This window comes from Anabrus simplex, chromosome 1, assembly GCF_040414725.1.
Source record: "Anabrus simplex isolate iqAnaSimp1 chromosome 1, ASM4041472v1, whole genome shotgun sequence".
Classification (NCBI taxonomy): Eukaryota; Metazoa; Arthropoda; class Insecta; order Orthoptera; family Tettigoniidae; genus Anabrus; species Anabrus simplex.
This window is the reverse complement of record NC_090265.1, coordinates 823,317,943-823,345,535: the sequence shown is the minus strand read 5'-3', so window position 1 is coordinate 823,345,535 and position 27,593 is coordinate 823,317,943. Positions and strand designations below refer to the sequence as shown.

Here is a 27,593-nt window from a genome sequence, read left to right as displayed (position 1 = left end):
TTCACAGCAACCCAGTTCTTATCCTGACTCCTAAACCACACATCTTGATGTTCCTTGGGTGAGCTATGCTCTCATGTACCCTTAATTCTGATGAAAAATGCAGAAGTTAGAAAAATAAGGAGAAATAGGTGAGGACTATGTTGTCAGTAAGAAATGATAGGATCTGACAATTTCTTATTAGGCTGACTTAAGGGGCACAGTTGATTTGTAATTGTCATCCTGTTCACAAAGATAAGGAATTTGATCTTTGCTGAGATCTATGGCATTTGAGAGTATCTAAGTGGCTTTCAGCATTTTACCTGCAAGACAAAATTCTGACACCTTGAACCTACCAAGTTGGACTCAGAAAGCCAGTACTCTACCATCTGAGCTACTCAGCCCAGCTGAGATCATCAACATCAACATCATCATCATCATCATCATCATCATCATCATCATCATCATCATCATCTCACTTCACTTCACTAAAGTTATCCAGTATCTCCCAAATTAGGAACACCAGATCTGAAGAGATTTAATGATGAAGTTATGAAACATGAAGGCGAAGAATAAGAGACATGATAGGTACGAACGATATCTTTAAAAGCTTGCACATTTGTCATTTTTCACCTGCATACTGACTTCCAGCATTCCTTGCATACACACATACGCACGCACGCACACATATTTGTAGCCACAGTGGCAGTATGTGCACCTTATACTGTATAAACGAAGTATTGTCAGATTGCTGAGAGCCCCTTCATATATGACATGAGGTCCATCATCCAGTTACTGACTACTAACATAAATTCTTCACCACATAGTGGCAACCGGAAATATGAGGTGTATTGTGCTTAACATTCTACTTTAGAGTTCTGGTGAAGAATTTATGTTCTCTCTCGTGCTTCTTTTTTCTTCACATACTCACACACATAACAGCCGGCTTACCCTTCCATCAGCCGTTGACACTCCCTATCTATCCGTCTAAAGGTTTAGACCAAAGGCTTTAGAACAAAACTATGTTAATAACTTTGTGTGTGAATTTTAATTTGAACTCACCCTAAGATTACAACTGTAAGAAATTTTATCGTACATTGTTTTAAATAATTAGGTACATTCGACCCATAAGTCTTTGACTTGTTGAGAAAGGAAGGGCAAACATTGTATTTTTCTATATGTAGTAATTTTAAGTGCAATATCATAAGATTTCATCTTGTGAAAATGCTTGCTTTACGTCGCACCAACACAGACAGGTCTTCTGGCTTGTAAAAATGTTAATGTTAATAATGTTTATACGATTGCCAGTTTTCTACAGCCTTTGTTCAGCTGATAATGATGTACAATAGCATTGAAACTAGTTCTGAATAAATATAATATATTGTAATTACGTCTAGACAACAAACTGTATAGCATTGAATAAGGTGGACCCTAAAACTTTTTGAAGCTTTGTAATCTCAGTTCAATACAGATAAAAAAGAAGTTTATTACTCTAAATAATTACACCATGTTATGTTAAAATGTTTAGACACACAAATTGTATTATCTTATGGCGTTTGTAACTGCATGTATTATCTTTTCCATCTTTTGATTATGGCTGAAGATGACCCAATATCATAGGGTTAAATTAGTCCCAAGATTTAATAAAGATAATAACATCAATCTAATTGGTATTGATTAGGTGGACCTTCCCATCCCCTTCTTGGATAGTGATGAGACTGATGAGTCATTAATATGGACCACAACAAAATTTATTACTTATGATTAGTTTGTGTTTAAACATTCTCAATGTATTCTGATTGTTGAGATGGACATAGTCATGGCTCTATATTGTATGAATTAATTACAGAGCACAGTCAGTAATAACAATATTATATTAAACAATATTAATCACAATAAAACCAAAATATTGATTAACAAGACTCACAAACAACAGTCATGTAACTGGTATCATATGCCTGCGAGACAGAACGGCAAACTTACCATTCTTTTACTGAAGGTCAAAGAGAGTGAACGGTATGCCACCTTCACTGAAAGGTACCCAAAGGGAGAAAGAATTTGGACCCTGGAATGAGAAGGGATGTAGAGCAGTCATCTCACAGATGTATGATACCAGTTGAGGGATAAATGCCATGCAAATTAACCAATTCAGATGTGCATTTCCAAGGATGTGAATGACCAGGAACTGCCACAGCCTATAACTGGTTACCAATGAAACTTACTGAAAAAGTAAGTCTCTCTAATTCTTAGCATTAGCTTGACACTTAGAACTATACTTGTAATGCTACACTCATATCTTCTGAACACATAGTTTAAAAAATTTCAGACTTATAGGAAAATTGATTCTTCTTTGATGGTCTTTAGCCTGGAGCCAGATCGGGACATCCATGATATATTATTTCACAGTCTTCACCCTGCCGTCCTGCCTTGCCAGCATCAATCACCAGAAGTCTCCATCCAGAATTAATTGACTGAGCTGCCCATTGACTAAAACACAATATCAGTCAGTAAATGTGCACAAAGAAATATTAAAGCTGTTTTAAATATATTTTTTGATGAATTGCTTACTGTTTTGAATTATTTATTTATTCTAGTATTATATATAGACAGAGAGAGAGGAAAATGAAAAGAAACTCATAATAGAATAAATATAATGACAGATAAGTTTTGGAAGAGGAAATATGGACAAACATGTAACAAAAAAGAACAACAACCTCCACTTCTTAATCTACATTGGAAGTCTGCTGTAATGAGTACAGGATATAGCGAGAACTCCATTGTAACAACAGATTTTATGTCCCTTGAAAATTCCTATATTAAACTGTCCAATATCTTTCGGTTACAATGAGAAACCTTAAACAGATTCTTCCATTATTATGAGTGATTTAAAATGTGTAAATTTTTCCATTCTTGATATTTATCCTGCATTCCAGTGATTATATTGAATGCAATCGACCTTCCACATCAAATTCTCGCTGCATGTACTAGCGAGCTCTATCATCGATACTCAAAGGCACTTCAGAAGTTGATAAGTATTCCCGGTTGACTAGTGTAAACAACCCAAGTTCAAAATTCAAAATGAAAGCAGAGAACATGTTTTCATAATAAAAGCATAAATAATTTGGTGGAAAGTACTTTTTAAGTCATCAGAAATAACTGCTTAATTTTAACACCATCACAGGTACTGAAATTGAGTAAGAATGTAAGCTAATACTTCTCAATACACGGTAGGGTGCATCACTGATTTCAGAGGTCACTTCATACATTCTTGTGTCTGGTCATATTTCAGAAAGACCGTGTAAAGCTAAAAGGTTATCATTACGCTAACGGGGATTGAAGTATGTTTTCATGATACCGTACATAAATAGTTAACCAAGGTTAGGCAACACACCCTGAATAAAAAACCTGGAATGTTTGCCTCAGAAACCTCTGGAGTGGATCTACAGTATTACAATTTTTAAGAATGAAACTGAACATGCATGTTCATGTAGTATCAGAATCAGGAAAATAATTAATGAGGAAGCCACAGTATGGAAATCATCTGCAAAATTTTAAGTTTTGAACAAACTGATTTCATACTGATTTTAATGTTTTTATTCCTTCTGGTTTTTACAAAAGATTGGATATAATGAAAATCTGCTATTGCAAGTACATTTTGCACTGTTATGAATTCTCATAATAATGGACTTGTACTGTACCCACCATCTTCAAATACACTAACATTTATAAAAATTGCAGTACCAAGAAGGAAACATATGTGACTGAAATGAACATATACCACAGATTAGGTACAGATTTGTACATGAGTTTTGAGCATGTGTCTTTTGAATACCCTACATGTGCTGCTATCAGAGCCTCTAAATGTTGTGGCATAGAATCAAAGAGGTTCTGGATTTGCTCCTGGGGAATCTCCCTTCTTGCAGTTTGTATGTGAGTCCACAAATCATCAACACTGGTTACTGGAGGACTGTGACGAACAAGTTGCTGACCAACCATATCCCAGACATGTTCAGCAAACATGCAAGCCAGGAAATCAATAGTACTAGTCATTCTTCGAAGAAAATGCAGAAACCTGTCAGGCAGTATTGGACAACTCTATGTTATCCACTGAATGGCAACAATTTGGAAGTGGTCCTTTTCATGTTGAACATGACAATGCACTCGTTCAGAAAATGAAGACCATAACTGAATGGTATGTTGAAATGGGAGTAAATGAAATAAAATAGCCACTTCAAGGCTCTGATTTGAGCATCTCTGTTAGACTATGTGTTATGGCACCAATCAACAGCCAGACCAGACCACCTTGAAATGGCTACAGAATCGTTCATAATTTTGGAGAAGGAGTGAAAGAAAATATCTGTAGAATCTACCAAAACTTCCTATAAAGGCAGAGGCTGAGATAGCTTTGAACTGTGGACCTGTAATACTGACATCATAGTCAGATGGGTGTCCAGTCGTTAGTGGCAATGTAGAGTACTTTTACATATTTCTCCATTTGTCTTTAATACCGTCTCCCCTGGAAGACTTTCCATTGTCTCTGCTCTTACCATATTTAGTTCCATCTGTAACAATGTCAGTTTCCCCTCGTTTCCCCTTTTACTCATTTTATTACCTATCATCCTAAATTTCCTTTTTAGCCTCTTGACATCCTTATTGTGGTACGATGGGTCATATGCATTTCTATCTTTCAATTCTTTTTTTTTTTTTTTTACACTTTTGCTTTACGTCCCACTGACACAGATAGGTCTTATGTTGATGATGGGATAGGAAAGGCCTAATGAGTGGGAAGGAAGTGGTCTTGGCGTTAATTAAGGTACAGCCCCAGCATTTGCCTGGTGTTAAAATGGGAAACCACAGAAAACCATCTTCATGGCTGCTGACAGTAGGGTTCGAACCCATTATCTCCCAGATGCATGCCCATAGCTGCGTGTTCCTAACCACACTGCCAACTCGCCCGATATTCCCATTTCCAACTGTTTCACTTGGCACATATACTGTACAGTAGTGTTTCCACTTCCAGTATTAAATTTTTGAGCCTTGCCCATACCAATTCTACATTTTCAGCAAAATAAGAAACTACTGCTTCTATGTCTGGCTTACATTTTTTACTATCTTCATTTCTCTCTTCTGCCTTCTTGCTTAAATGTTAATTTCCTACATAACAGTGCTGTCATCGCCAATCCATTCCATTACCTGTATTTTAAAATAAATTTCCTCAGGTCTGTCCAGTAATACATGACGAAACTGTTGTAGGCATTTTCATTTTCACCATGGTTACTTTTCTTACTGTTCATTCTCTGCTCAATAAGAAAGGGGTCACGTTATATTTTTGAGATTTAATTACATTATGGCCATGAATCAAATATGTTTTATGTTAGTCTGATAGTTTTTTTGTTTAGTGCTGAACTGGGAATCCACAGGAACCATTTCAAAGATACGAGTTTCCATGATTTCCATTTCCTTCCTCCAGTCCCAATACCACCTAACTTCACGGTAAGTCAAAGTAGTATTATATAAGATGGTTGCAACTTAATGTACATCTTAAACTCACATTCCTTGTTGAAATTTACATTGATTTAACCTGACATACCTTAGTAAAAATTATAATACAGGTTGTTCAAACAGTGATGCAACCTTATAAAAAAAATTCTTTTTATTGCAGGAGGGAACCTTATTTAACTAAGGAAAAATGGGTTACACATTACAGCAAAGAGTAACAATGTAACCCAGTACATTAGATGTACCAAGTATGCTGAGACTCAGAATGCCTTCACAGAAAAGAATGGTAAGAATGCATCAAGCAAGTCTACCATGAAGTGGCTGAACGACAAGTTCCAAGAGACAGAGAGTGTGGCAGATGCAGCCAAAAGTTATTGAAAACTTATTAGAAAATCAGATACCATACCTGACGTACTGTCCCAATAGCCCACCTGCAGTCCCCAGTTCACTGGCAAGCAGGCGGTTAATGTCACACACTCTGTGTTGGATACACTGCACTTCCTGGCTTTCATTTAGCAGCCAGGTTTTCTCTGTTTTCTGAAATAATAAAATTTATTTATAAAGCCGAAATTCATGCTAGGATGTGAACTATTGTAGAATAAATAATTCATAAAATCAAAGTAACATTTTTCCGTGGTTAGGGCAACCGGATGAAAATAGGAAAAACAGAGGACAAAGCTGTTTAAAAAGGAGGACAAGGTTGGAAAGAAGAGGACACAAAAATCCTCTATGAGAGTCTGAATTTAGAGAATATATTCATACACAAACAAAATTTATTCATTTATATATTATACACTCAATTCCTACAAGATTTAAACAATGAAACTAATTTACATGCTTTGCTGGTACTTTTCTGAAGATTCAGTTGCCTTCAGAAGTTTTGAAGTGTAACATATAAAAAGATACACATGTTAATTCATTTAGATTATATTGAACCATTAAGAGAATTTTCCCACATTCTACTTTGAAATGGTTCCTATTTTCAGTCCATTGTGCTGAGATCCATGAAAATAGTCTTTCTATACTTGCATTGTGCCCTGGTATAGAAAAAAGTATTCTGCAAGTTTTAATAACTCTGAACTACAATCAACTGACTTACATGAATTGAAATACTTTGCCCACTTGAAAGTACAAGGTAACTTGTTAAATTCAGGGCCAATACTACACTCATTCATGAATTGTTTGAAATTGTAGAACTGATCAAAATATTTCACATCATCAATTTGAAAGGATTTAGACTTAGCTTGCAAATACTGAATACATTTTTCAACATCATAATAATCAATATTACTTTTCAATGCCATCTATTTAAAACAGGCTTCCTTCAAATCCCAGCTATTTTCCGTCACTTGTCACATTGTCAGCTGTCACACATTAACATAGCAGTGTTCTGATGGGGTACAGTGTCTATTATCACAATACAAGGCATGCATAGAATAATCGCATGTACTGTATATGCGTAATCACATTTCAATGTATTGATGAGATATTGATGATGCCGTAGCGTAATGAAGAATACTTTCTTTTTTCTTGCTATTTTCTTTATGGTTCACTGACACAGATAGGTCTTATGGTGATGATGGGACAGGAAAGGCCTGGTGTGAAAATGGGAAACCCATCTTCAGAGCTGCCAACACTGGGGTTTGAACCCACTATCTCTCGGATGCAAGCTCACAGCTGCACACTCCTCACCACACGCCCAACTCACCTGGTATGAAGAATACTTGTAAAAACGAAGTAGTAGAACAGATTATCCCAAAATAAGCAGATTCACTAAAAAGGAGGACAATTTGTGTTTCTTAAATAATCCACCCAGACTCCAGACAAAGTTCTAAAAAAGGAGGACATGTCCAGATAAAAGGGGACGTTGATCTGTGGCTGTTGATATCGTGATCGAATTTTATAAATTATATAAACCTGAAACTGAATTCGTGTGGGCAATACACTGTGACCATTCGGTGCTTAAAGAAAAAATAAGGCACTGCACTCTCTTTTGTTTATGCATGCTCAAAACCTAAACTTAAATTGTTTGTAAAGATATACAATACTAAGTTCAACAAAAGTCTCTAGATATAGTTACTCTACTCTGTTAAAACAGTGAGGAATTTAGCAGGATTAACTTCTTCAGCTAATTTGTACTTGATCATGAATCAATACCGGTAACTTTGGTTTGAATCTTCCAACTGATGTAAGTAGTATTACAATGAATGGAGTCTAGATGTGTTTTCTGAAAAGGATCATGAGTTTCAATTCAGTTATGTAATAAAGCTCAGAAATTACCTTCAGTTTGAAAATAGAAGCAAAGGTGGAGATCAATGACCCACAAACAAATCCAAGATTACATTGGACAAGGGGAACAATGATGATGATGTCTATAAGCTACATCTCATCTTTAAGCACAATGCATGGATCATGTTTGATTACGTTCATATTTTAACTATCAAGCAATATACAGGATGTATCAGAACTATACTGACAAAAATGTCAGTGCTACTCTTCATATTATGTTAAGAATGATGGTGCAATCGGACTGGAAGAGAAAATTTTTCTTTTTCGAGAAAATGAGGTTACTTTGTTACTTCCAGGGCCATGATTCAAATGAATGAACTCACTGTATTTGCTATGCCAGAGAGCCAGCTGCTGTCTGTTGCTATGCATCAGAGGAGGGAAGGGAAGGAAGGGGAAGTAGGAAGTGTGAGACAGAGGCAATGCTTGGTTCGAATGGACAAGGCTCTTGTTCATTTTTGCAAAGTCGCTTCCCAGCCCCAGTAAGCAGTTTTCACTTTGTTCTGCACTAATTGACTACTATGCAAACCCTGTAGAAAATGATGAACTTGTACAAAGATTACAGGCAGCTTTCCAGGTCATTCATGACACACTACACATCCTCAAAGATCACTATTACACCATTACGAACTGTGCATCGGAGTAGGAGGGGGGCATATTGAACATCTACTGTAATCAAACCATTGGGTGTATTCGTTCAGTATTCCTTTCCATTTACAGTGTTGTGAGTAAAGTAATACACAATTGTGGGGCGGCAGCGTTTGCATCTTCGAGCATGTTAAATAATGAAGAACATTACTATGACCAACAGACGAGAGGAGAAACGATCCGGTGCATTTCTTGACTGACAAGTGTGTCTTAACTACAGTGTGTTCTCATACTGTGTGTGTAGTTATAGCTGTTTAATAAATGAACAGTGGATATTGCCTGTAAGGGACAAGGGCAATCTTGTGCGAGTTGAACAAGGAAACTTGTGCATGCACGTGGAGCATTATCTCTGTCCTGCCCCAATTCCACTCCCTCCCCTTCTCCTCCCTGAAGTATGGCAGTAGCTTGTGCTCTAGTATAGCAAATATAGCAAGTTTTTCAATTTGAATCACATGCCCGGAAGTAACAAATAACTTAATTTCCTGGGAAAGAAAACTTTTCTTTGCCAATCCTATTCCACCATCGTTTTTAACATAACACGAAGAGCATCCCTGACATTTTTGTCGGTATAATTCTGATACACCCTGTAGTATGATTCAAAACTATCAGATTAATGAAGAAATATATGATGGATAATTTATTTTATTAATCATTGACATGATCTGAATAATTAACAACAATATCGTCATGTCTTTTTTCTGAGTCAAAGATATGAATCATACAGTAACATATTTTCTTAGGTTATAAATGTCTTAAGTACATTAGGCCTACTGTACGGAGAAGGAACATAAAGCTATTTATTAATCAACAATTCATCATATTTTGCATACTTACCTCTTGTGGTACAACAGTGGGTACGTCAGTTTGGTTCTCTGGATTAATCAGGTCACGTCGTCTTCTGGTTGCCAAATATACAGAATTGGATTTGGTCAGAGCAATCAGGTTTCCCTGAAAAACAATTTTAACATATAGGTTTTCATATTATTTAAATTTTTATCATCAGCTATTGAACATGCACAGATTTTATTGTCATTCATTATCATTTTCATAGAAAGAAGAAACAAAATAAAACCTGAAAACGAAAGAATAGCAACAAACTCCATATATTCAAGCATCAAGCCCAATTCTTCCTGAATAAAATGTTAATTAATAAATTTCTTGTTTATTTATTGCTTGATAACAAACAATATGCTTTCCCCATTCAAGGATTGCCATATGATAAAGCCTACTGAACAATGTGATTAGAATAATTGAAAATAGTAGGATGTGAAAGATCTTAACATATAACAGTTATTTAGGGTCTGTTGAAATAATTATGAAAGAATGCAGTCCAGCCCTTTAGAGCAGTATTGGCAATTTTTGTGTACTAACGTCATTCTACGCTATCTCTCCACTAACAGCTCGGAACATATCATTTATGATATAGATGTTGATTCCTATAGCGAACCTGAAATGTCCAATAATTGACCAACTATATTGTATTACATACCGTTTAGTCGACGAGCAGCTCACCTCCTTTCTCCCAAGTCTTCCCAGCCCAAACTTTGCAATATTTTCGTAACACAGAACAAATCGAGCTGCTTTTCTTTGGAGTTTTTCCAATTCTTGAATCAAGTAATCCTGGTGAGGGTCCCATACAATTGAACAACACTGTAATTGGGGTATTGCTAGAGACTTATACGCCCTCTCCTTTACATCCTAATTCATCATCATCATAATTTAATCATTTCCAGTTTCTGGGTGCGGAGCAAAAGAGCACTCTCCACTTATGTCTATGCAGGTACACTTCTTCTTCTTTAACTTTTCACAATTCCACTCCTCTTCCTTGCAGATCATCTTTTATTTGGGAGATCCATTGTATTCTTAGTCTGCCACTTGGTTGCTTTTCCTCCAGATCTTTGTCAAACCATTTTTATACTACCCTCTTCAGATCCATCCTCTTCAAGTGACCAAACTATCTCAATCTTGATGTTGCTAGAATTTTGTTGAGTGGTTTCACTTGGATGCCTTTGCAGACCTCTTCATTCTGGACCTTATCTTGTCTAGTTTTCTGCAGCATTGATCTCAGGAATTTCATTTCTGCAGCCGGGAGTCTGCTGTTACCCATTCTGTTGATGATGCAAGTTTCCAGACCTTATGTTGTTATTGGTACAAAGCAGGCCTGATACAAAGTTTTCTTAGATATTAAACGAATTTGGATATCCCAGAGGAGGTTTCTGACTTGATGGTACAAATGAGCTCTTTTATGAATCCTACTGGTGATTTCAGCTGAGCAACGGCCATCTCGAGTTACAATGCTGTCAAGGTAGGCCTATTCGAACTGATCAACTTCTGCTACCTTCTTTCCATCTAGCATAATATTCATACTTCTTCTTTCCCCACTAACCTTCATGGCTACCATCTTCGTAGGGCTAATTTTTAGATCAAACTCCTTAAATTGGTTGTTCAAGGCATCTAGTTTCTGCTGTACTTCATCCTCTGTGCAACCCCAAATCACCACATCATCTGCAAAACCCAATGCCTTGAAATCAGTACCGACATACTGTTGTTTCACACTCTTTATGATTTCTTTCATTACAGAAATGAATAGCAGTGGCGACAATGCACTGCCTTGTTGCACTCCTGTAGAAGTAACAAACCAATTTGAATATCTGCTCCTTATTTGGACCCAGCTCTGATAATGGGTATTCAGAGTGTCGGCTCATGACAGAATTTTCAGGGGGTTCACAGCAACATTTTTGTTCATGCCTCAAATGTACCAAAGTAGAATGCAAATCAGTACAAAATAACTTATTTAAATCATTTTACTAACAGTTCCTTGTATAGTTCCTTCTCCTCTCATAATATGGTATAACCACTGCAACCAAAGCTGCATTTTTCTGAGATAAATCTGTGAGTGTACAACAAAACTAAAATTACCACTGCCAGGCTGATTGGCTCAGACTGTTGAAGAGTTGGCTTTCTGACCCCAACCTGGCATGTTCGATACTGGCTCATTCCTGGGGTATTTGAAGTTGCTCAAATACGTCAGCCTTCTGTCGGCAGATTGACTGGCATGTAAAAGAAATCCTGCTGGACTAAATTCTGACACCTCGACTTCTCCGGAAACTGTAAAAGTAGTTATTGGATGTAAAAACCATAACTTCACCATTATTATTATTATGACTACTACTAAAATGTCCTCCAGGAGATGCGCTGTGGTGGTTTGAGGTGAGAAGAATGTGAGAGAGGAGCGATCATGGCCTATAAAAGGAATTGTTGATGTATTTCATCATTTGCTTCATAGAGGAGAATGGAAAACCAGGGAAAACCATTCTCAGGACAGCAGACAGGAGGATGAAACCAACCCCACCCCCTCCTGAATGTAGATCTGAAAAGTCACAATAAAGTCGTGGCCACTGTTAGCCGAGCTACTTGTCTCAGTGAAAGTAAAATTCACAGTAAATTTGCTACAATGCTGTAGGCTATTGTAGGGAATATTAAAAGGTGCAAACACTATTCTTGGTTTTACATAGCATCAAGTTAACCTAGGTATGACAAGCATAAAAATAATGCATAGTGGTACCACATTTACCAGTACTCAAATAAATTTCACTCGAAACGATTCTCCAACTATAATTTAAGCAAACTTCTTCCCGCAATTATGAACATCTGTTCAGAATTACCAACTGGCGAAATCTTTCGGCAGTGTGATGCAATAGTTACTTATGGGAGCTGTGGCCTGCAGTAACAGGGGAGGTGGCGGACCCTTGTGGTTAACTGTAATATTATCTGTGGTTTGAGGGTGGCTTAGACAGAAAGGCACATACCTTACCGTGTTCATCGCTCGTGGAGGTTATCTGTGCATAAACCGTGATGTCATCGGCATGTGCAGGTTCATAGCACAACAGCCAGTGTGCTTCCTGGATTGTCAGTCGAAATGAACAACTGTCAGGGTAACAGAGCTTCGATATAAGTTGAATTCTTGTAATCGATTCAATCAGGTCAAAGCAAAGGAAACAAGATTGAATTATCCATGAATGCATGAATATGTATTAGAGCATGTGCTCCTGCGAGCCCACTGCCACTGGGAATACAGCATTTTCACTTTTCTGATAAGAGAGTCTGGAATGTTTCTTCTTGATAGAGAAACCCAGATCTTGTCCCTAGGCATGCTGTCATAAGCCTGTTTGAGATCCAAGAAGACAAAGATGATATCTCTTCCTTTCCCCCAGTATTTCTCTATAATCATCCCAACAACAAAGATGAGGTCAGTAGTGCCACTTCCTGGGCAGGGCTGCCTCTAAAAAAGGGTCCCCACCTGCTACCATTCCTTTACATCCTTACTACAATCCCTAAATATGTTTATAACCATATGAAGAGATCTGTAACCTTTGTTGCTGTCCTGTATTCTACACTGTTTCCTTTACAGGTTGTATTTACTTGTCTTTATTCTGCAGGATTGGTAACTGAATCTATTTATCTTGATTGCTGGGATTGATGTCATATGCGATTACATATCAGCCAATGGCAATGCTAGTACCTGCTCAAGCAATGGAGAATGGCATGTACTGTATTTAATTACAGTAGGTTATAAAAGAAAAAGTACTTTTTGGAGCCAGCTGGACATTGTTATGAACACATCTCTCCTGTAAAAACAATTCAACATAATATTTGCATCATTTCAACTGTTTAACTCCTTGGCTAAATGGTCAGCATTAAGCTCTTCTGTTCAGGGGTCCCGGGTTTGATTTCCAGCCGAGCCAGGGATTTTTAATTGCGTGTGATTAATTGTTCTGGCTAGAGGACTGGTTGCTTGTGTTTTTCTTAACACTTTCCTCTTCATATTCATACAACACACCACACTACCAACCACCACAGAAACACGCAATAGTGATTGCATCCCTCCATGTTGGGTTGGCATCAGGAAAGGTACCTGGTCACAAAACAGGGCCAATCCACATGTGCGACACAATTTGCACCCACAACCTCACAAGGTGTGGGAAAAGCAGAAGGAGAAGAAGAAGAAGAAGATAATAATAATAATGTTATTTGCTTTACGTCCCACTAACTACTTTTTAAGGTCTTCGAAGACGCCGAGGTGCCGGAATTTAGTCCCGCAGGAGTTCTTTTACGTGCCAGTAAATCTACCGACACGGGGCTGTCGTATTTGAGCACCTTCAAATACCACCGGACTGAGCCAGGATCGAACCTGCCAAGTTGGGGTTAGAAGGCCAGCGCCTTAACTGTCTGAGCCACTCAGCCCGGCTGAAGAAGAAGAAGAAGTAGAAGAAGAATAAGAAGAAGAATATTTGCATCATTTCAACTCCCTTTAAGTTTGCTTATCAGATAGTGCAATTTAGGTGGCATGTGTACCAATTTCAATGTTTCTGTTTCACTCTCGTCTGGCAGCAAATGGAACTATACTGAACAATTTCTAAGGTTGATTTAATTCTTTTAGGATGAAGAGTGCACTACCATAAACTGCTACAACAGTGAGATTTATTTATACCCGCCTTACAAAAATTATCCTATGTAGCCCAGTTGATCACAATACTTCTCTTACTTTTTGATTTTATTGTTTTAACCATTATGGTTTATTTTGGTCCAAACTGACTATAAGTTTTGATATGTAAACAAGCAGCCACAACATGATATGGAAATCATAATCACAACCCACTTATAAAATAGCCATTTTGGACAGACAAAGAGTACAGAAGGAACTGAAAGTAAATTTTAAGTTTTAAATTTTTGATGCACAAATTGCTTTTAGAGAAAGAATAACAGATGTCTTTTTTATGTAATGTTAAAGATTTTATTTAGATGACAATTGTTGTATTTTAATTTATAACTCATTTGATAGTATATTATTAATAGGGGCCAGTTGTTGTTGAAATGTCATCTTTTTTCCCTTTGCATTAGGACATTGCTCAGTAGGATAGAAGTTCAATCCACGATATAACAAACTATAATAATACGTTTTAATTTTGTATTATTTTGCAGTTTTTGCTTATTTGGGATGATCAGTCATTATTTCAACTTTCCAGAAGGTTTTAGGTTATCGTGAACCGTTATCGTGAACGGCGGTTCACGATGCGCCTTTCGCATATAACAGAGTGAGCGAACGGACTCGAACAAGATTCGAATCTGCGACCTCCAGGGTATACAGCCTGTGGTATGAAAAGTAGCAGGCATGTAAAACACATGTATATATGAAGGGAAATTACAGGAGAATCTGTATATAATTCATAATTCATAAATAATATTACGGTAATGATAATAATAATGGGAATGACAGAATATTCCAAGGAAAGAAATAAAACATTCTATGTGGCGTAGAATCTTGTAAGACAAGGGCTTTGTGACTCAATGTTTCGAAAGATACGTATATAAGTTAAATGCGCATTTCTTCTGGAAATGTACAATGCCACGTGTAAAAGACATAAGAACAGCTTCTAAGCATTTCTGGAACATTGTGTGTAGTGCAATGTGACAGGAAAGTTCCATACTAAGGAACCAATCAGAGAACAGTGATGCTGTGACATGTACAAGCGACCAGTTGTGGTAGTGAATTAATCAGTAGAGAGTTCTCGAAGGGATGGAAAAGAAATATAAACTCGTAACTTGTAAACAACAGGGATTTTTGACTCTCAGCTCTTGACGGAGGCTTTTAGATGTTCAGTTCTCGAAGAAGGCTTTTGACTGTAGGCCGGAGGCCATATCGTCCAGTGAACAGATAGTTAGTCAGCCAGGGAGAAACTGTTAAGAGTGCTGGTAGACTTTGAATAGAGCTGCGAGTACGCAGTAAAGTATTAGTAAGTCAGAGGGATAATAGGCTCTTGAACTGAGTGTGAGTTGTTAGTGAATGATCACAGGGTTTTCCACACCAGTAGTCAATTAGATGTTGGAGAATAATAATAATAAACCAGCATTCATTCTTATTGGGAGTGTTTCGTATCGCAGATGAAGTGACAGGTTTCAGGGACTAGGACTTCAGCACAGAAGAAAGAAGAGAAGAAGACTTCAGCTGCATAGGAATCAACTTCATCCCGTAGTTAAGTATTCAACCAGTGGGTATATAATCTTGTGTGTAATATAAGAACTAAAAGACTTACAGCAAGATTTGAAAGAGATTTAAAGGTTGATTGGTGTCAGAAATTTATATGTGCTTTGTATATATGTGTATATTATTTCAAGGGTTTTAGAATATAAGTGATATTCAAACTTATTTTGCCAATCTGACTATATGCTCCCAAAAATCCGAACCCAAGTCCTCAGCCTGCTGAAATTCTTAGGGTCACGACAAGGTCAATATATACAATTTTGAAGAATGTTTTCTTAAAATTTATGCATGTATGATAGAAGTCCACAAGTGAGAACATAAAAAATTATACATTTTTCTTACATATGATTACATTTGTTAAATATATTTCATGACCAATCAAATGGACAGCAGTTGCTGGTGATTAAGAAAGGGTAAAGAAAGGATTTATACATCAGAGTCTTGTGGTCCCAACATATGTGCAGGAACACAAAACAGAACTCTGATAATAAGGAGATAGTATTTCTTAACTTATCTCAAGCACAGGGAATTCACGAGCCTTTGCCCCTGACTACAGTCAATCATTCACCTCCCACCACAAGTCAAGATCAAGTAGATATGAGAAAGGATTGAAAACAACAGTTATATAACTTTCCGCTTCAAGTAGTTCTGTGCAAGAAAAATGCCAAGAGTGAAAACATTACAAAGTGTTGCACAGACACAGATATGTCTTATGGTGACAATGGGATAGGAAAGGGCTTGTCATGGGAAGGAAGTGGGCAGTGCCTTAATTAAGATATAGCCCCGGCATTTTCCTTAACATCTTAACATCAGGTTACTTCAAGCAAGATAGTGCAACACCACATTTTTCCTTAATGGTTCGACATTTCTTGGATGAAACATTTGGTGAACGCTCGACTGGAAGAGGTGGACCTTTGGGTTGGCCAACACAATCACCAGATTTATCGCCATGTGATTGCTGGCCAGGGGGAATGGTGAAAGGATGCTTGTGTGCTACAAGACCTCCTGACATTAATGATCTTAAAGAATGCATAACAACAGTTATCCACTCTATACCTATGGCAATGTGTAAACGAGCTATGGACTGTATGGTGGAAAGACTTCACACATGCATTGAGAACAAAGGGGTACAGGTTGAAGGAATGTGCTAGATTCATTTGGAATTGTGTACATGGTGTGTTATTATGTTATTCACATAAAAGTCAATCCACATTTTTTTGGACAACAATATCTGTTAATTTCCTTGAACATAACTTACCTGCAGGAGACTGAGCACCACCAGATAAGCAAGGAAACTGAAGGCATTGTCTCGAGAACTGTTCTCAGGTTCATGTTCATCTATTCTGAATATAATAGAAATAAAAGAAAATTACTGATTCAGCTTCTATACTTAGATTACCGTGCTATGGCATTACTTTACTGTATTAAGTCTCAAACACTTACTAAAATAGTAAATCATGCTGGATAAGGGAAACTTATAAAGGAAGACATCAGAAGTACACATATGTATGTCCAACCCTTGTCCCCTTTCTCTATGGGGTTGGGTATGAAGTGAGATGAATCCTTGTAGCGAGTTATTATGACCAAATGCCCTTCCTGATGTCAACCTTATCAGAGAAGTTAATGGGATGAAATGAACGACGTGATGTATGATAGTGGGAAGGGAGAGGGGTAATTTATGTTTAAAATTTTGCTTTACTTCGCACTGACACCGATAGATCTTATGGCAACAATGGGATACGAACCCCGACATTGGGGTTCGAAACCACTATATTCTGAATGCAAGCTGATAGCTACGTGACTCAAGCTGCATGGTCACTTGCTCGGGTGAGACTCAGTGCCAGCACACAGGCTACTCCTGTTGAATATCACCAAGGACTCTGCTCAAGGCTTTATGTCCCCATCTGACAGATGAATCACCATCGACTGCATCATATGCCCTCACTCCATATGAGCACTGTGGAGAGGTTTGGAATTGAATCCAGGCTTTTGGCATGCAAACTAATGATTAGAAATTGTATACCTACATCTCTCCTATCCCATCAGATTAAAAGTATCCATACCTCCCCCCTTTATAAATCTGAAGCATAGATATTACTATGACTCAGTATAGAAGTGCAGTGTGTGTGTTTTGTTTATTAATATGAAATGCCAGTAAATGGGATAAGCGTCGGTCCTTGACTTTGAATTTGGATGGTTGTTACATTGTTTTAGACATTTCAATATTTCTTATGTTTTCTAAATTGGCCATGTGATTATAAAGTGGAAATATGAGTTGGCTTTGCTTAATCATAGTAGTTTCTGAAAACTGCTGGATGTAAAACGAATCAATTATGAGCTCCTTTTCATCTTTTAATAGCCATTTACCATTGCATTAACACATATCCTGTAGGTTTTTTAGTACATGTTGGGAAGAAAAAGGGCTGGGACTGGGAAAGTAGTGGCCATAATGTTCATTTGCCTGGTGAAAAAGTGGAAAAGTATTGTTAAATCTGAATCAATTACTCATGATTTGATTAAGAAAACAACTTTATTGATTACAAGGATGTATGCAAAAACACCAGGTGCAATGTACAACACAGCCATCTTGCATGAAAGATGATCGATGGACAACCTTGATCAATTCCAAAGAGGAAGTATCACTAAATCTAATACAATGAGATAAAAAAAAGTTATGAAAAATTATATTTAGGGCTGCCATTTCCTAGAGCCACAGTTTGAAGAGGAACAGTATGGCTTCAGGCTTAACAGGTTCACAACAGACCTAATCTTCAGGGCTAATGGAGAAATACTGGAAAAAAAGCAAAGATCTGTTTGTGGTTTTCCTTGATATCGAGAAGGCATATGGCAGCATTGTAAGAGAGAAGATACGGGAATGCCTGAGAAAAAGGAATGTGCCAGACAGACTATTGAGTAAAGTCCAGATGCTGTATGAGCACTGTACCAGTAGGGTGCAATTAGATAATGGACATTCATCCTGGTTGCAGACCAAAAGTGGAGTCCAGAAAGGCAGTGCACAATCCCCATTATTGTTTATCACCATCATGGATGACATAATGAAGAACAAGGAAACCTCTGGTGAACTAAATGCAATGGCTTTTTCTGATGGCATTGTGATCTGGGGAGAAACTGAGGAACAAGTACTGTTGAGACTCAATGAATGGAGGATTAAGTTTCAGGAATTGAAGATAATTGAACTCAAAACAGTACTGATGGCAATAAACAGAGAGGAACGACCAGCGAACATCATGCTAGGAAACCATCCACTAGAAAGTGTGGAAAACTTTACATACCTCAGCAGTGGAATATCATGAGATACACTAGCCACAAAGGAGGTAGCAAATAGAGTGCAGAAGAGCTCTTACTTTTACCAGCAAGTATGAACACTCCTCTAGGATCCCAGAGTACCAACAAATTTAAAGCTGGTGAAGTTCCATCAGTACTTCATACGCTATGGTATTGAAACCTGCACCCTCACTAAGAAAGACTCATCTGTGATGAAGTTCCTTAGGATCACAATTCATAAAACAAAACTGGATGAGTTAAGGAATTATGTGGTTAGAAAGGAATCTGGGATTGAGACATCATTGTTAGATCAGGTTAGCATGTTCAGAGATGTAATGAGGATGGAGCCAACAAGGACAGCTTATGTTAACTTCGAGAGACATATTGGCAGGAAAACAGATGGTGGCAAGACCAAGAACCCACTGGATAGACATCGTAAACATGAACATTGCAGTTCGGGGAAGGACACTAGACGACATCATTAACAACAGAATGTATCTCAATAAGACAGAATGGAAGAGGCTCACCAATAGTACCTGGGAAACTGGAACTATAAAATGATGATGATGATGATGATGATGATGATGATGATGATGATGATGATGATGATGATTTTCTAAAAGTATGCTTACAGATATTTGACCCATAACATACAGCCAAACAACTTGCAAGATCCACAATTGTTCAGAGAGCACCACGACTGTGCATTGCGAACCACGAGGAATGAGGATCTTCAGTTGAGCAGCTGCCTGTAAACCAAATATTTCTTCTGTGAAGGAAAGTGCCACCAAACTTTATGTAAAAAAATAATGCCACTGGATGGTGGAGAACTAGAAATGTGTTGGAGTGATGAATTATGTTATATAATGTGATAGTTTGATAGGAAGTTTGGGGGTGGTAAATTCCTTGAGATCACCGCCTGTCAGCATGTGGAGTGTCAACTTGATCATATGGAATATAACAGCTATTCATAATACAATTAATGCATACATTTCAGTTACACTCACTGGCATAAAAAATTGTGAACCATGAACAAATTGTGTGAATAAAATGAAGGTTGCCACACAGTCTCATCATAGGTTGACATGTGTCCTGTTTGCATTTAATCCTGATTGCCAGTGTAGAAGTGCCACGTCCCTTTCTCATTCATAGATGGAAGACATTGAACAAGGCTTTTGTAGCAATGTGAGCAGTGTGAACTACTGAGCTAAGATGTGTAAACACACTGCATGTCCCAATGGCACATTTGAAAAGCCTTTGACCAGGTGGACAAGTCTGAGAGAGGCCAGACTGTTGGACTAACAGAGGCAGGTTGGACATTGTCATGGCAGCTGACAATTGCTTGTATCCATCAGTAATATATCCAGGCGGCTAGCAGAGTAGGATCTGTCATCACAGGGCTGAATGGCTCAGACAGTTGAGACGCTGGCCTTCTGACCCCAACTTGGGAGATTCAATCCTGACTCAGTATGGTGGTATTTAAAGGTGCTCAAATATGTCAGCCTTATGCTGGTAGATTTACTGGCACATAAAAGAGCTCCTGTAGGATTAAATTCCAGCACCTCAGCATCTCTGTAAGCTGTAAAAGTAGTTAGTGGGACGTAAAACAAAAATAACATTAGATCTGTCATCATGGCGTCCCTTATTACATCTACCATTGCGATCTAAGCATCACTGAGCATTTTAACATCTGCCAGGAATGTGTAGCATGGCAGTTTTCAGACTGGCGATTAGTGGTACTCAGAGAAGAATCACAGTTCTGTCTGGAAACAGCTGAGTCCTAAATTAGAGTCTGAAGATGTCATATAGGATATAGGATATGACTGCTCTAAAATAAAGCTTGGATCACTACATCTTCACCAGGATGAACTTGAAACTCAAACTTAACACCAGTGTAGCAAAATACACTTACTCATGTCCATGGAATTGATCATGGTGTAGGTCTCCATGATGCGCTGCAACTGGTTTATGGTGTAGCCCTCCATGATGCCCTGCAACTGGTTTATGGTGTAGCTCTCCATAGTGTCCTGCTACTGGTGAATCAGGTGTTGGAAAGTACTCAAACTGTCCTCCGGTATATCCTGAGGAAAATGAAACAAGAATAGAAACAGTAAGTTTAAATAAAACCTACTGTTTGGACCTCACGTGTTTGCTAATGTGCGGTGAAGCAGAGAGTGGGAGAATGCTCTTCCAACCACATGGCCTAGCTGCGGTTACCAGAGCAACCTCCTTCGGACATTGCCCGAGTGGCTTTTTTCTGGTTTTAATCAGTTCGTATCTGCACTCTTATAAAGTCGTTATAATCACTCTTGTGTTTTTTTTCCCCAGATCATAGATTTTTGTCTTGGTGGATACATTTTCTGCCTTCATTATATCTACTGTTAGTAAGAAGTAAAAATATGGCAATTTGTAGCAGAGCTAGGCAAATAATAGGGAGCATTATTAAGTGGTGTAATCAGGAAGCTAGAAAATATAAATAAAGTATCATTAGCTAAGTCATCCTGTTTGATTTTTAAACCTATCATTATTAAATGAATAATAATAATAATAATAATAATAATAATAATAATAATAATAATAATAATAATCATATTTTGCTGAAAACCCACGATGACAACCACCATTTCACAGATGGAAGAATGGAAGAGAAATGACAGTGAGAAGATGAAGAAATTCTGGGAAGAGAAGAAAAGAAATTCGTGCTCCTTAGTTGGGCACAACATTGTGAAAAAGAAAAAAATCTATGGCCTCAGCCACCCAGTTACCTTTGAACATGGTACCATTTAGGTGTCATCTTTGATAATTGTCCTTTAAATGAAAATATCATAAGCTCCACTTCTCAAATTAGCATTCTATGTGCTCTGGATGTTATGACACAATATTTCTTTAGGAGGATAGATATTGCTATGCTTCAATCAGACTGGTTGGTGCTGCATTTCAAGTAATCACATTCTTCAGCCTAGCAACTAAGTGGGCTCTGAACAATAGCAGTATACTCATTTGCATGTGAGCTCTTAGCAGAGAAAACCTTCCATTTACACAAGGACACTCACTACTTCAATAATACAGTGTACCGGTATATGTGTTCCATTGGCATTTAATGAAGTGGTTCTAGAGGGTGAAAATGACTCTCCCTCATCCATATTCAAGACACCAAATGAGGCCTTAGTAGCAGCATAAGCAGTGTCAGCCACAGGGCTAAGTTGTATTCCCCAACAGCACATCCAAAAAGCTTTTGACCAGCTAGATGAGTGTGAGAGAGGCTCCACGGCAGGTTGGATGTTTTGGCGCATAGCTCGCCACTTGAACCATTCTGACTACACTGTGCGTAAGTGTTGGATGCATGGGGAATCTGGTAGTACACACACCCACATATGCACGTCTCGAGAAGGCTCCGATCGATCCTGATGGATCACCATCCAAACAAAAACACATCATGTCAGTTAGGGATGTGCTAGTGTCAACCTGTGCTATATCCAGGCAGGTAGCAAAGCAGGATCTGTCATTGCAGTGTCCTTTATACCTGAGCATTCCTGAACACATTTGAACTTCTGCCAAGGAATGGGCAAGATGGCACCTTGTGGATTGGTGATGAACCTTGGTCCTGTCTGTATACAGAATTCAAGTCTAGAGACATCTTGGTCAGTGTAAGAATTCCATCAAAATGTGTCAAGGTGTGGTATGCCATTTCCAACGATTCCGACTCTTCACTTAAGTAACCCTGATGGTGCAGCAATGTGTCCAGGAAATTCTATTACCGTGTGTGCTTTACTTTCTGGTGCAGCTCAACAATCACATTACCCGTCCTCACACAGTACAGGGATATGATTGTGGCTTAAATTTTAATGATTTTCAAGTAAGAGATGTGGAAGGAGGTGAGGTGATAATTCTAGTTACAAATAGACATATAAAGCTCATTCATGGTGATTTAGGCCTACAGACCAAATGATGAAAGGTATGACAGTCTATAATAAAGATACATATACACTCAACTCTTGATTAACCAGGATAATATAGGGTTAAGGCTTCCCAGATAAGTGAAATCATGGTTAACCCACAAAACGTGAAAATAGAACAGGCATACTGAAAGTGATAATAACAATACTACCATATTGTTTTTTATTAACTTACCCAGTACGTAGCAGTAAAAGTAGTACTTAGCACAATTAATAAATGGAAAAATAAACAACACTTTTCGTTGAAACTAATCAGGCAAATAAAAATATTCGGACTACCTAACTTTACTGTTTCTGAAAATAATCAGTCATAGATGTCTACTTTTGTGCCGAGAAACACTTTTTCTTTATTTTGCTTCTTAAGTTACTCGAAACAAGTTTTTCAGTGATGAGAGCATCATCCTGGCCCTTGATGTACTCCAGCAATGATTCAACATTTGCCAAGGCAGCCCCATGCATAACTGTTTTTTGGGCTTGTGTTGTGCGAGCAGCTGTTTCCCCGTCCTCACCACTTTCACAACCCGCTCCCTCCCTGCCCTTTACTTCGTCAACAATCTGTTCGTCTCGCAGCTCTTCGTAGCCTTGGTCGTTCTGGTCACAATTGAAGCACTGACGAATATTGCCTTTGTCAAATTCCTCTCCATCTGGGACAGTTTTTAAGGCTACAGTCACTGTACTAACTGTATCGGCTTCATCAAATCTGAGAAATCCATCGTCTTCAGAAATATCTGTATTACTGTAACTCCTAACACTACGAATTTTTAGTATTTTGATATCGCTGTTAAGCTGCAATGCGGTTGATCCGATTACAGTAAATTGAGAGTTGAGTGTACATACATTTTGAGTAGTTATCATGCAGTCAGCTCTTTCATTTTCCTCCCCCTAGTTTCACCTTACACTTAGATTTTCTGGTTCCCTTATTCTTATTGCAACTAAATTAATTCATGTTTATGAATGTCTTCCCCAGGGTAACCTTTTTACCATCCAAATAAGTACTTTCATTCATTGTTAATTAAAAAATCAATAAGTTTATCTCCCAGATGAAAAGATTTGAACGTTCATATTATTAGCATCGAGGTGATTCTATGATTTCCGACTAGAAAATTTGATATATGTATACCTGGATAATCAAAGGATAGCTGGGAACTTCCAGAATTTTGTTGGTCTTGATACTTATAATTTGCAGCAGTTACTCTCTTGTCTGGTATCTCAGCATGATCTTCAGCCTGTGGTGTATTATCAGCTGTTGATCCATCTTCAAATTTGTGATTGGGGAAGAGCATGGTATTTGACTTCACTTGTGCTGAATCTGTTGAAAATAAATAAATAAATAAATAAATACTTCTTAGACCTAAACATGACATGGAAGTTCTAGTTAGGGACATTCACTGAAATGGTTCCTGCTTGGATCTGTGACAAGTAGATTAAAATGTGTGATTTTCTCAATTGGGATAACTTTATTTACCATTCATCATCCAAATTTGGTAGATTCTGCTTAGGATTACTTGTTTTACTGTCTAAGCCGGAAATGTATTTAAACTTATTATCTCTCTTTAAGATCAGTGTTACAATAAACAAAATAAGTCTTCTGCCGATGACCTCTGAACAGGATAGGCCGCAGAGTAGAGCTGGATAGACAAGTTCCTCCAGAGAAAGTGGCCATGATCTGAGAGAAAAGTCATATAGTATATCAAGGAGTGAAATGGAAAATGTCTGAAAAGCATTTCAAGTATAGGTGATTGTGGAAATTCTGAAAAATAACTACTACTATTACTACTACTCCTACTACTACTAAATGTTTTTATTCCTCTCCTGAAAGGGGAAGTGAGCCTCCTAGACAATGATGCTGTCTCTCAGGCCAGAAGATTTGTATCAGAGAAGGAAATGTGCGGTGAAGGTGGCCACCCTTTCTCTGCTTGGTTTGCTGGTTGGAGTGCAGAGCTGTTGGACCATGGACCAGCTGTGGTCACTTGTGGGCTGAGACCCACTCTGCATCTACTGACCTGAAAAATTAATCAATCGCAGAGGATTTCATTCCCTACCCTGAAGGGGTGGGGCAGGCCACCTAGAGGGTTACGCCCTCTCTCTGGCCAAGATGTGCACACGGGTTGGGGAGATGTGATGGAGGAAGGAGGTTGGTGAAAGTATTTGAAGAAGGAGGAGATGGGAGGGATTTATTTGGCGTTTTTGCTTAGGGTTTTACAACTTTATTTTAATTTTATTTGTGACATACAAGAAGGGAAAGAATTTGATTTAAAAAATATATATTAACTCTTTTTTAAGGTACATACAGTCTACACGTTTAACAAATTATATATAGTGAAATCCCTCAAAAATGGACACCTACGGTTCGTTAAAAAGGGTCCAATATTGTGGGGTGTCCAATCTACAGGGTGGGCGTACAGTATTTCAGAAGCGCACTAAGTGTGCAAAAGGAAATCTCTGAGTTAGTGTGTACTGTATACTGTATATACACTGTAAAAATGTGATTCTTTGAATTTTTATACTGTATGTCACAGAATAATTGTAACTTCAGCCTTTTTACAATTAGCTGCCATTCTTTTAGAAAAATGTTGATTACTTAATTACACTGGAAATTCTTAGTCTTTTTGTAATCATGGACTTCCAATACATTATCCAAATCACTAAAAACACAGTCTGACAATTCACTGCGAAGGACATGAGGAAGACATCTCAAACATCTCAGTTTCTCAGTTAACAAGATGTTATCTATGTGAAATGGTTCTTCCTCTTATGTTGGTTAGGTACACATTTCACAATTGTTTCTTTGGACATGCCCATCCAAGCACCATGGATGCTAAAAGAGAAGTCAAATTTACATTTTTGCTTACTGAGATCCAAGTTATTGTTTGCTGTTGTCACTTCCTCCTCTGCTGAGTGAGAATAGGCTGCTAACATGGTTGTAAACAGTCCAAGTCTCCACAATCTGTAACAAAGAAGGTACTGGTAACTGCACACAGAAACTGAAAGGAACAAATGAAACATTTTAACTGCATAAAATAATTATGAAATGCTTGGAAGGGATACATCTGTTGGATTTGAAATGAATTACAGCTACAGAGATATCTGGAGAGAACTTACAATGTCAAACTCAAGACACTACAGTAAATAATGAGACCATTAGCTCTGTATGCTTCAGAATGCCTGAACAAAGAAAGGGATAACTCAAAACTGTGACCAAAGGATCAAAAGATCCTAAGAGAAATCACAGGTCTTCTCTAAGAGGAAGGTACAGAATCAGACACAACAAGGGATTCTACCAACAACTAGAGAGGCTTACAATAGCTATGAGAAAGAGGAGACTGATCTTCTACGGTCATGTGGTCAGGATGGACAACCAAAGAGTGAGCTTCAAAGTCTTCAGCACAATTTCTGGAGGAAAAGTGACTAAGGTTAAGTGACTATAAATTGACATCAATTAAATATGCAGCGACAATAAGTACAGATTACTGATCAGAAAAACAGACTCTCACAATGTAAGCTTGAGAGAGTAAAGGGCTAAAAAGAAAGCCCGCCAGAGTGAAGGATCACATAGTCCATTGTCATCTTAAACGAGTGCAAAAATAAATAAATAAATAAATAAATAAATAAATAAATAAATAAATAAATAAATAAATAAAATGAAAGGAGATATGAAGACTCCATGCAGTCTTGTTCAGAGAAAGGGACATTTATATTGTTATGAATAAAACACCATCTATTTTACTGCTCCAATTTATTTCAGGATGACCACACACACACACACACACACACACTCTCTCTCTCTCTCTCTCTCTCTCACTCACTCTACTCTGTACTCCAACATGATGCTATAATCTTTACCAAATACAGTAGAGACAATACACGACACTTACGGATTTCGCCTTGCTAAAATGGGAGACAATTCGACGGTGGCGCTCCTAGTGACTTGACCTGAACAAATCGCGCTAAATTCAAATATCAATGGAAATGTATATACGGAAATGGATAAATAAATTACCAAGAAAGTGGTATTGAGATATTAACTTCGAAGTTGCTAAAGCAATTCTGGATAAATGAATGAAGAATTATTTAAAAGGTTATTATTCAAAGACTGAAATTAGACATATAAACAAGGTGTGAAATGGACTGCTGTGAAATGGCTTGATCTTTCATTTATGCATTACTTTTTTAGCTTTAGCATACCTGACTGAAATCTTACGGTTGGATTTGTCTTTTCCTCATTTAAAAACAATGTATCATCACATTAAGACATTTGTCAATAAAAATATCGGCACATTCCTTGCACATATGATGCAATGAATTAACATTTAATAGCTGGACAATTTTCCTCTTAACATGAAGCCTACTAACAGAAAGAAAATCTATAAAATCCCGGCTTTAATCTGAGAAGAGGGATAAAAGAAAGAAAAGTTTGAAAATGTTGTCGATAGTGATGCTTTGAGGAATATTTACGTACAATTAGAGTAAAAATGTAACATACCCTTGGCTGTATAGTCGAGGATTTTTAAAGTCGCTGGCCTGGAAATGATCTGAACAGATCTTATAATTCTTATACAAGCGTAACGTCCCTTCTTTCTTGTACACTTTATCCAAATCGCTTCTGTGACATTTCAAAACCCACAGATCACACCTACAACAACACATCGGTATTGAAGGTTAACTGCTGCACTATACAATAAAATATGCGTATTATATTTTAAGCCCATTCAAACATGGGTCGAGCAGGTCAGAAGATTATGAAGTACTATAAAAATCTCTGTCACTGGTAGAATATGTATGCAAACACAATATTACTTACATGTTCTTGTCACGAGGGAACCTGAAGAACGAGCGCGCATTTTTCTCTACTTCGTAATTACTGCAGCCAAACACAGCACATACCTTTCCCCTCATGTTGA

At 37.7% G+C, this 27,593-nt stretch overlaps 1 protein-coding gene across 1 annotated transcript; it reads right to left on the bottom strand.

Moving 5' to 3' along the window:
• Positions 1 to 980: 980 nt before the first annotated feature.
• Positions 981 to 27,593, bottom strand: LOC136857153 (uncharacterized). The gene is made up of 8 exons (XM_067135583.2): positions 27,494 to 27,593; positions 25,545 to 25,639; positions 23,813 to 24,001; positions 20,649 to 20,817; positions 16,710 to 16,794; positions 9,244 to 9,357; positions 5,882 to 6,012; positions 981 to 2,463 (listed from the first exon to the last, which is right to left on the bottom strand). Exons 1-8 carry the CDS (start codon positions 27,586 to 27,588, stop codon positions 2,337 to 2,339), a joined length of 1,005 nt encoding a protein of 334 aa, XP_066991684.2. The 5' UTR covers positions 27,589 to 27,593; the 3' UTR covers positions 981 to 2,336.

Coding starts and splice junctions, on each gene's coding strand:
- LOC136857153 (XM_067135583.2), bottom strand. CDS start 27,588: ATGAGGGGAAAGGTATGTGCTGTGTTTGGCTGCAGTAATTACGAAGTA. Junction 25,640..27,493: donor TTCCCTCGTGACAAGAACAT/GTAAGTAATATT, acceptor TCTTTGTTACAG/ATTGTGGAGACTTGGACTGT. Junction 20,818..23,812: donor GCTATCCTTTGATTATCCAG/GTATACATATAT, acceptor CATTTTCCTCAG/GATATACCGGAGGACAGTTT.